General features: G+C 40.4%; 1 protein-coding gene across 12 annotated transcripts in view; it reads left to right on the top strand.

Moving 5' to 3' along the window:
* The first annotated feature begins 1732 nt into the window (after positions 1-1732).
* The window catches only part of ANO3 (anoctamin 3), a 262481-nt gene continuing 254782 nt past the window's right edge, over positions 1733-9431 (top strand). For 5 of the 12 annotated variants that reach the window (XM_083838215.1, XM_083838219.1, XM_083838214.1 and 2 more), the window contains exons 1-2: positions 1771-1924; positions 3020-3145. Coding sequence is in view for 2 of the 12 variants with exons in the window: in XM_083838227.1 (XP_083694353.1) it covers positions 1882-1924 (43 nt within the window). In the remaining 10 variants the exon portion in view is untranslated. Of the gene's footprint in view, positions 1925-2463; positions 2662-3019; positions 3146-9431 lie in introns of those variants that run through there. The other 7 variants (XM_083838225.1, XM_083838216.1, XM_083838224.1 and 4 more) reach the window with 5 other exon arrangements.

The following is a 9431-nucleotide window of genomic DNA, read 5'->3' as shown; positions in this document are numbered from 1 at the left end:
TTTACTCAGTTCTTCTCAAGAAAACAGCGCGTGCAGGTTGCCAGCCCAGGCGCAGGAGGGCAGGGCAGGAGGTGTTCAACCACAGCCTGCAGGCCTGGCCATCCCAATGTGCCAGCACTGCTCTCATCGTGGCCATGTCCCACCTGCGCCCCTACCACTCCCAGATAATCTGTTCTTTGTGACAGGAGGGATTTCTCCGAGAAGGGTCAGGCACTGGTGTTGTACAGCACCGGTCTGGCTGGTGGTGGAGGTCCGATGTAAGCAGACTTGCTGTGCAAATATTTATTGCCCCTTTACTCATATATTTTTTTTCTGTCTCCTCTGCTGGAATAAGTGACCCCAGAGGTTAAAAAAATATATATGGTTATTGTCCAAGGATATGGGACGTCCATGGAGAGAGGAGGATCTGGATTTCAGCTCTCATTCTGGCCAGGGCCAAATATTGCCTTAAGACCTGACCCTGCCATGCCAGGGGCATGCTCTGCATCAGATGTATCCTGTTTTGCTCTTTAAACATTTAGAAGCTTCTGTCGTGGGTAATCCTATTATGGAAGTTTGTTGCAGTTTAGTTTACTACTCAAAGGAATATTATTCGTGCTGATGGGTCAACATGTAAGGAAAAACATTTTTATTTCTAATTACTCACAGTACCAGAAACAAATCCCATAAAATAAAACAAACAAAAAAAAACCTGCCCCTGAACACTCCTGTAGTGTATGGCTCTAAACACAAGTCAGTCACACTGCATGTGAAGCTGTGGAACAGAATGAGATGCCAACAACATTTTCAGTCAGAAATTTATTAAATGCCCTCTGTCCAGAAGACTGGATTTGATTTGATATTTGCTTCATCAAGATGTTGGACACAGCAGAAAGGCTGTGAAAAACAAGAGAGAAGGTATCATTTTGCTGCTGTATGAACAGAAGACTGGATTTGATTTGATATTTGCTTCATCAAGATGTTGGGACACAGCAGAAGGGCTGTGAAACACAAGAGAGAAGGTATCATTTTGCTGCTATATGAAGCCTTGGCGTACTCCTGACCAGTGTGCAGCTCTGGTGTTCACACCTCAGGAAAGTCCCAACGGAGTCAGAAAAGGGTCAGCAAAGTGACTAAAGGGATGGGGCAGCTGTGATGCCTGGTGAGGGGAAGGGAATGCTGGGGCTGGGGTCTAATTTCACCAAGCCCCAACGGTGACAGAGCTGGTGAAGGTGGCACTGCTATTCACTAAGCACTCGGTACCGGGCACCCCAACCAGCTCAGTTTAAAGCAAGTGAGAGCAAATACATGGTGTTGAACAGACTTCTGTAATTGTCCTCTGTGGAGGCAGACGGTGTCAAGTAAAGGGGGTTAGACAAATACCAGGACAACAAGTCCAGGAAGAGGTACCGAAAAGGGGCATCAGGATGTGCTCTCCAACATCCCCCTGCTTTGAAGGTATGGGGGGACAAAGGGACAGCAGACGGGCTGTGCCTGCTTGTGCTGCCTGAACACCCGAGCACCGCTCGGTGCCTCCTTTGCACGGGACAAAGCGCACAACAAGATCCAGTTGGGGAACGTTTCTAAGTTCGTATATTTTTATGCTTCCATCTTTCAGGGGGCACAAAATGAGGGTGAGCACGTACACCCTGATTGCCACCTGGAGCCACAAAGGTGTGCGCAATGTTGCTGACGGCTCCTGCTGCAGCCCTGACGCTGAGTGCTGCTACCTGTGCTGCCCTCTGCTATAAAAGCTGGAGGTCGGGGCACAGGTCCTGTTTGGCTGGGGAATTAGGGAGTGTCTGAGTTTTAAGGTGTAGGGTGTAAGTCTGCCTTTCTCTTTAGAAGGGATTTTCTGAGCTCAGGTTTTCAGGCTTTCCTTGCACGGGAACAGAAGGGAGCATGCTTCTGCATGGGACGTGTTTGACTGCCATTCTGCAAACAGGTATGCCAAGCTAATGCTGCTGGTGGTGATGGAGTTATTTCTAGCATTTCTGCTGTTGTAAAGCTATGTTGTGTGCCATTGGTTTGAGAGGGAATTTGGCTTTCTTCTTTCCTGGGGGCCTTTGCTGATTTCTGTGACTTCCGTTGTGTTTTCTTTCTCTTTTAGAGCTTTGCAAAGCTTAGCTTTACTTGTTCTGTTTCATGTCCCAGGTTCTTGGCTTTATGTGTCCTCCTTGCTATCTTTATCTGGTGTCTTGCTCCAGATGTCATCATTATTGATATGCTGGTTTCACTTGTTTCAGAAAAATCTTGTAGTGAATAAAATGTGGTTTTCTAGGTAGATAAGCAATGGGAGAGAGTAAAGCTTTATTACTTTTACCTGTTCCTCTTTCGGTTAAAAAAATATACATAAAATTCATATATGAAGAGATAGTATGAAGTGTAGAGGGGAGAAAAAAGCTTTCTTTTCTAACTTCCCTGGTGTTTGTTTTATGCTTATATTAATTAATATGGAGTTGGTGCTCAATAGCACTCAAAATGTGGGTGTGGAATTGATAATAACCTGACCCCAACATATCACAGGTGTCTCTGGTGAGGAAGTTTTGCTATGTGAGAGCAGGCTGTGCTGCAGGATTTTTAAGCAACTGCTGGTAGTGAAAGTGGAGGTGGTTAAACTTAATCAGTGTGAAAAGCAGACTTCATATGAATGTGGAAGGTTTGCGGTTTTAGGCCACAAAGGTATGGTTTGAAGCAAGGTAACTATTTCAGTGTGATAGCTAGAGTATTTTTATTATCTTTCAAAGCTCTGTATGAAGGGCCTTTGATTATCCCCCAACAAGAAAAAGCAGAGGTATTTCACTTGCAGGAACTGAATCCATGTTGGTTTTCATTTGATTTCCTGAACATCATTTTGGCTCATTCTATGTTACCTTGATAAGGTGGGGATTTCTAGTAATGATTGTTGCATAAATTCAGTTAAGCTTCTCTGTTAGTGTCTGCCCAACAAGATGTTAAACTGAAAAATTCCTCAGCTACTCCATTACTGTGGGTTACGTACAACCGAATCCAGAACAGAGGTTTTTTTTTCATTTTTTAGGTAATGCAATTAACATCATATTTGAAGTAAAGGCATGAAATACTTCTGAGATAAGAAATGCTGTATATGCTGAATTAGCAGCTACATCCCAGGCAGGTGGCCTGTGATGTTTCATCATAGGACTGGGTAAGTGACTGACCAACTGTACCAAAATAACAGGTTGAAAAAAGTAGATTCAGCTAAATGAGTGTGGTTTTTCAGATTATGAATGTGGTCTTCTAGTCCAAAGCAAATTCTTTGCAGTTAGGAGTCTTCTCTGGTGCATATAGTATTCTCTTGACTTGGTTTAAAAACAAAACAAAACAAAAAAACCTTTTGATCAGCTCCAATTCTATTTTCACTCAAAGGGAGTATTTGTTCTTGGCAAATGCAAATGTTTCTGTGCCAAGTCTTCATTTTGTTGCCTTAAGTGTTCTGTGTGCCAGGTTTTTATTGTTAGAGTACCCAGAAGCTTTAAGCACACCTGTTGACTAATTTGAATTCAGCTCTTGTGATGGTAGTGCTTTCCTTATTCCTTGCTAAGTCACTACCTGAAAGGATCAAATAAAGAGTACTTTGAGTTTTTTTAATGTTCCGAGGGAGGGAAGTAAAGGACTTGTCATTGCACCTTAAATAAATGATTCTTGCTTAAAATTTGTGAAGTTTGGGCAACGGCAATGCATGTGGAGCTTAAGTTGGGGTGAATATCATTGCCATTTTTTCAAGTTGTTATATTTAGAGTGGTAGTTAGGAATTGTCATAAAGCTTGTTTATCATCATGTAACACTTGCGTGCACTTGTACTGGCATCTGTGATGGCATCAACCTTGAAGGGAGGTTTTTTCAGTGTGAGTCTGAGTTTGGAGGGGGTCAGTGGTTGTCCACTTTGGAGTGCAATTTGTACCAACCAGAAAAGCCCTATGCACTACTTTGCCCATCTTTTTTTCTTGTATTACAAGTATATTACTCTACACTTGTTTTGGTGTGTGTATAGGTGAATTAAAACAGCTGGTTGATGATCCTTTTCTTTATACTGCCACTTGTTCTCTTGTTCCTTTAAATAACTGTAGTCAGGTTCATTTCACTTGTATTGACAATTTACTGCTAAATATGTACAGTTGCAAAATCACCATGTTGAACTGGCAGAGAAATCACTTCCAGGCATTTTTGTTCTCTGATGCGATTTGTGATTTATTTCAAGTACCAAAGTGTGTGTTTGAAAGAGCTCCAATTAGTATTTTTCCAGGTAACGCTGTGCTTGGAAAAGAATGATATGCATGTTTCTGTCAGCTAATTAGCAGTGTTTGTGAAAAATTCATTTTAGTTAAACAACAAGATTTTATGCCTGGGTCTAATGTATACCATCATTAAATGACTTTAAAAAACATTTGAGTTTCAGTTTCCAGAGGAATAAATAATGAGGGCACTTGGTACTGAAAATTCAAACCTGAAATTGCAGGTTGTGTGAAGTGGAAGGTCAGGCATCCTCACAAGGACCTGGGTTGTTGCTTCTTTTGGTGTTCCCTTGCAGCCAGGACCAAGACCTCCTTCCTCTATGCTAAGAGCCTGACAGTGAAATAAGCGGGGTTCTGTAACAGTTATGAAGGATTTCAAGTCTCCAGCATCCAGAAACACAAATGGACAGTCTCCTGACAGGCAGAGAAATTGGAAGTGTCTTGGTAATACTCTATAGCAATAGTAAATATCACCTGTCTCATGCTTCATTTGCTTTGCAGTAATACTTGATACAATTCACTGCGTCTCTGTTTTAATACTCAAATATCCTTGTCCCCTTGTATAAGTGATATAAACTTGACAGCTGAGAAGTTCACTTCTTTGGCTTTCCAACTTTACTTACTAGCACTTAATGGACCTGAATTGAGTTTTTGCATTTTGGGGAAAAAAGTGGTGGAAAAGAAATGCTGCTGTAGTTCATTGCAATAACACACGCTGTAATTATTTACTCAAGGATGCAAATAAAAACTGCATTTGTAGCCTGAGTACATTATGCTGTATGGGAATCTGGTTAGTACTTGCTGTATAATAACTCTGCTTAAAGAAATGCCTTGTTTCAGAGATTATGAGACAATGAGATTAAATATATGAAAATGCTTCAAGTCTGAGATAAACATGGAACAATTTCCCTGAAGTAAGTGGCTTCATAACCTGAGGAAGAAACAGTCTTTAGGACTGATTTGTTCTTTAGGTGTGCTCTAACTGGGCTGACCTTGCTATTGGAGATGTTGGACAGGTGAATCCTGGAGAGGCTGTAGGTGGGGCAAGAGCAGAATTAGAGAGGATGCTGGGGGAATATCAGAACATTGTTTGTGTGATAGTCAGTTAGCAGCTTGCTGCTGAGCTGTAATCATACTCAAGTATCAGAAAGCACTTCTTCAGAAGGGATAGAGTAGGTTTTGGGGTGATAAATGGGCTTGGTCTGTGTTTTCCATTGGTGCCCTTCCTGTGCATTATACTTTTCTGTGCAATTTTAGCAGATGGATGGATAAATCTGTTGTAGATATGGACAGTATCTGACTTTAGCTCTGAAATGGAAGAGGAAACAGGATTCAAATAGTCCCAGATGCCAGTTTGCAGTCTGAAGCCTTGGAATGCTGAGTTTTGTAATTGCTCAGGTGCTCTGGGATGGGTGTTGAGCAGACTGCTGGTGATGATCAGCTCTGTGATAGGGTGCTGCTGGCATGGATAGCTGCTTCTCATTTGGGCATCTCTGAGAAACCTGTCTGTTGTTACTTTGTCATGGGTGCTCAGATACTTTCTAGACCATTGTAACCCTTTGTTCCCACCCCAAAGGAGTTGCTAATCATGGCATGAGAAGCTCTTATTTGCAGCATGGAGACTCTGGTCGTCCTATTTCCACAGAGAACCACAAGGAAATGTGTGACAGAAGTCAATAATTTATAGCTTGGTAGTTCAGAAAAGAAAGTAGGTCAGCTCATTGCTTCTCTCCCCTTCAAAAGTGCTTCTTTTTAAGGCAGTGCCTTTTCTTTCAGGGATCAGAAACCGTTTTCCTGTGTAGTCAAGCAATTTTTCCTAATAAACCAGTTAGACATTATTATTTTGTATTTCCAACATATCCCTGAATTACAGTAATGAGCATTTTTAGGTATGCTGGGAAATTTTTCATCTTCTGTTGCTCTAAAGGTATTAATAGAATCACGGGTCTGTGAAGTGTCAACAGACTGAGGACTTCTTCCTGCATCTATTACCTCATCTGATCGGATGCAGGAGTGTTTGCTTCAACCTCTGCTGCTAGGAGACTTGTCCTTCATTTTGTTGATGAATAGAAACTCCCAACTAATTTCCAGCGAAATCTTGTTATGGCTAGTTTTAACTTTTCTTGTGTGACTTCTGCCTCTGTTTAGAATCCCTTCTCTAATCAATCTTTCCATTGTTACTATGTGAGGTTGGGATCTATATTTTATCCATTTATGCAATGTATGCTTTAATATTGGGAGGGCAAGGTAAATGGTAAATTTTCTAAGTGTGAAGCTTAATTAAATTTTGCGTTTCAAATATGTTTCCTCTCTCACCAGCATCTTGAAATGATATTTTAATGGCTGTTTTATATGTACTGTGAGGGAAAGGAATAAATAAGTTATTGATGATCTCTGGGTGCTGCTTTTGCTGTAGTGACTAACCAGAAGACAAAGAATAGAAGGAAAGATCAGAATAAAAAGTGACAATTGGAGATTCAAGACAAAAACTTCAGGTCTAACTCTGTTGTAGAATCCTATGTGCCTATGGTTAGGTCAGTAAAAATGTCAAGGTAAGGTCTTATGACAAAGTAACGTTGAAAGGAATGGTTGCTGCTATTGTACCAGAACTTGATAACTTCTTTGGCGGAGTCCTCCGAAGGGACTCTGCAGCCCTAATCCATTAAAATGAGCCATTAAAAATGCCTCTAGGTTATCTTCATGTGTATGCATGTCTGAATGACTTGTACAAGGAGTCTGTAATTCTGCTTTTTATTGTATAATACTTAGTATCTATGTAAATTGTGTAATTTTATGGTTTTATAGGGTGTTCACATGCTGTTGCTCAGTTTTTAGAGTAGAACTATTCAACTTGAATCTCTTCCTATTTAGTCTGTGTTGCATTTACTTAACACTTCAGTGATATTAGTACATTTCAGATTGTCTCCTTCGGTGAAAGGCAGTGTTCCTCTGGAGTACATGCCTTAAAGACTGTTGCATGCTTTTGTGTTAATGCTCAAGGCAACAAAGGGAAGTTGGAGGGAAAGGAATTAAATAGCATAAAATATTTCTGTTTGGTTAGGTAGTTTAAAGCTGAAGAAATTGTTGTAATTGCTTTTTTTTTAACTGTAAATGAAATGTTACAACAGTTCTTGGAGGGGTGTATAACATGATCTGTATTGGTGGAGATGAGTGTTCAGGGAGAGGCTGCAGTGCACACCCAAGGTTTGTGATGAACCAAAATCACTGCAGGTGCATCTTGCAGGGTGTCAGCTCATGCTTGCCTATTTCTTGGGACCCATAGAAGATTTTCCTGTCAGCTTGTTACTACTCTCCTCCAAAAGGGAAGCTTTCTTTGAAGAAATCTCTGGCAAGGTGAAGTTTAACTTGGTTTTATGTGAGAAATTCTGAACCTGCTGGGGTTGGTAACCTAGGGTTATTGATGCTGTCAGCCTGGTGTTTCTGGAGGGTTTTTCATGTTTTTTTCAGCTCCTAAGTGAGCTGTTTTGTTCTGTGTTGAAAATTAGCATTTAGAGTTTGGGAAGCTTGGAAAGCTACTAGCCTGCCCTATGTGACATGTTCTGCTGACCAGTTGGGTTCATATTGTGGGGTCTGGGACTTGCACTTGTTAAGTTGGATGGGGGGCATTAGAGTTTGTACCAATGCTTACTTGAGAGTTCTGAAATGACTTGTCAGAGGGATGTTATTGTGACTTAGTGCTATATTAAGACCCTTCCTTTGTCAGTGTTTTTTACAATCCTGAATTTATCCCAATAGTTCCTCTCTCTTTTTGTTGTAGCAAAATTGCTTATGTTACTAGTTTCCATGGAAACTGTTTGGCTTTCTCACAGCTCAAATGGTAGATGAAAGCCCCACACAGGTAACCTTTGCAGAGTTGAGTCAACTCCTCATTTTGCAGTAAAAAAAAAAAAGGCTTAGTGGCTCTCAGGAGGATCTCTGTTTGCTTGTTTGTCAGAGCTGCAGAAGACACCTGCCATGTCCTTCTCCAGAAGTCCGGTCTGTGACTGACACTGCCATGGACCACCTTGTGTCTTTGTGCCTGCATGGTTATGCCTTCTGAATTTAATTTGTTATAGTGGCCAAAAGTTAAGTGCTTAGAAGTCTTCAATCAGTACTGGATTCTACATTATGTTAAGTACAATTACTACTACTGAAGTCTTTTACAAAATAATTAGTCTGGGGCTGCACACAGGAAGAATGATTCGAATCCTGGATGGAAATATGAACAAGTAGATGTCTTGAAACAGGATTTTGATTTTGGTAGTTGTCAATTCCTGTTCTTTGTATGAGATGTGTAAATCAGAAGCTAATGCAGTCAGGTTAATTGGGGAGTAAGTGAGAATAATTAACTTAGATCAGTGCGAGTAGCATTGGTATTTGAACTGAAGTGTGAAGCCGTGTCTCAGGTGGCCTCCCACCAATACTTTCGATGAAGAAGTTTAGAAAATTGTTGCTTTATAATTTTGGATTGAAAACCAAATAGTATTTCAATTAGTATGCATAAGCTGTCAAGTGTATTGAGTGTTCAGGTGCCTCACATGATGCTGGGGTAAGGGTTAAAGAATCCAATGCTCTTTGTTCTTCTGTAGGCTTACGCTTTCTTTATGATAATTCTACAATGAAGGGCTCTTCTCAGAAAGGTGGAAATTCCTCAGAATAGCAAGTGGAAGAGCCTGTATCATAGGGGCATGTGTACTGCCCCATGAACTGATATTTCAGCTTGTAGAAGATAGGTTAATACTGTGAAAATGTAAAAAAAAAAAAAAAAAGTGTGAATCTTCACTAAATCATTCTAATAGGCCTAAGGAAAAAAAGGGGGGTTGTCATATTTCTCTGCAGTTACAATGGAAAAAATGTTGATTTTTCCTGTTGTGAAATAATTCTCATGAGAATACATGACCAGTTTTGCTTCGAGTATTCTTGAATGTAAAAGTATGGAAATGACTTTTCTTGCTTAATATCCAGTTATTACACAGGTTAGTTGCCATGCTGCTTTTAAAAGGTTTTTTTCCACCTGAGTTATGAATATTCTTACAGTTTGCCCCAGGTGATTTTATTTAACACTTCACAACAGAGTAAACTCATTTCATACCTGCTTTTTTACTTTTGTAGTAGGACAGAATCATCAGCAATGTAAAATGAAATGGTCCAAGGAACAGTGATGTGTTATACCTTGATATATAAAGCTTAGTTAAGGTA

This window comes from Anser anser, assembly GCF_964211835.1.
Source record: "Anser anser genome assembly, chromosome: 5".
In the NCBI taxonomy this organism is placed as follows: domain Eukaryota; kingdom Metazoa; phylum Chordata; class Aves; order Anseriformes; family Anatidae; genus Anser; species Anser anser.
The sequence above is the reverse complement of the archived record's forward strand: the minus strand, read 5'-3'. Positions and strand labels throughout refer to the sequence as shown.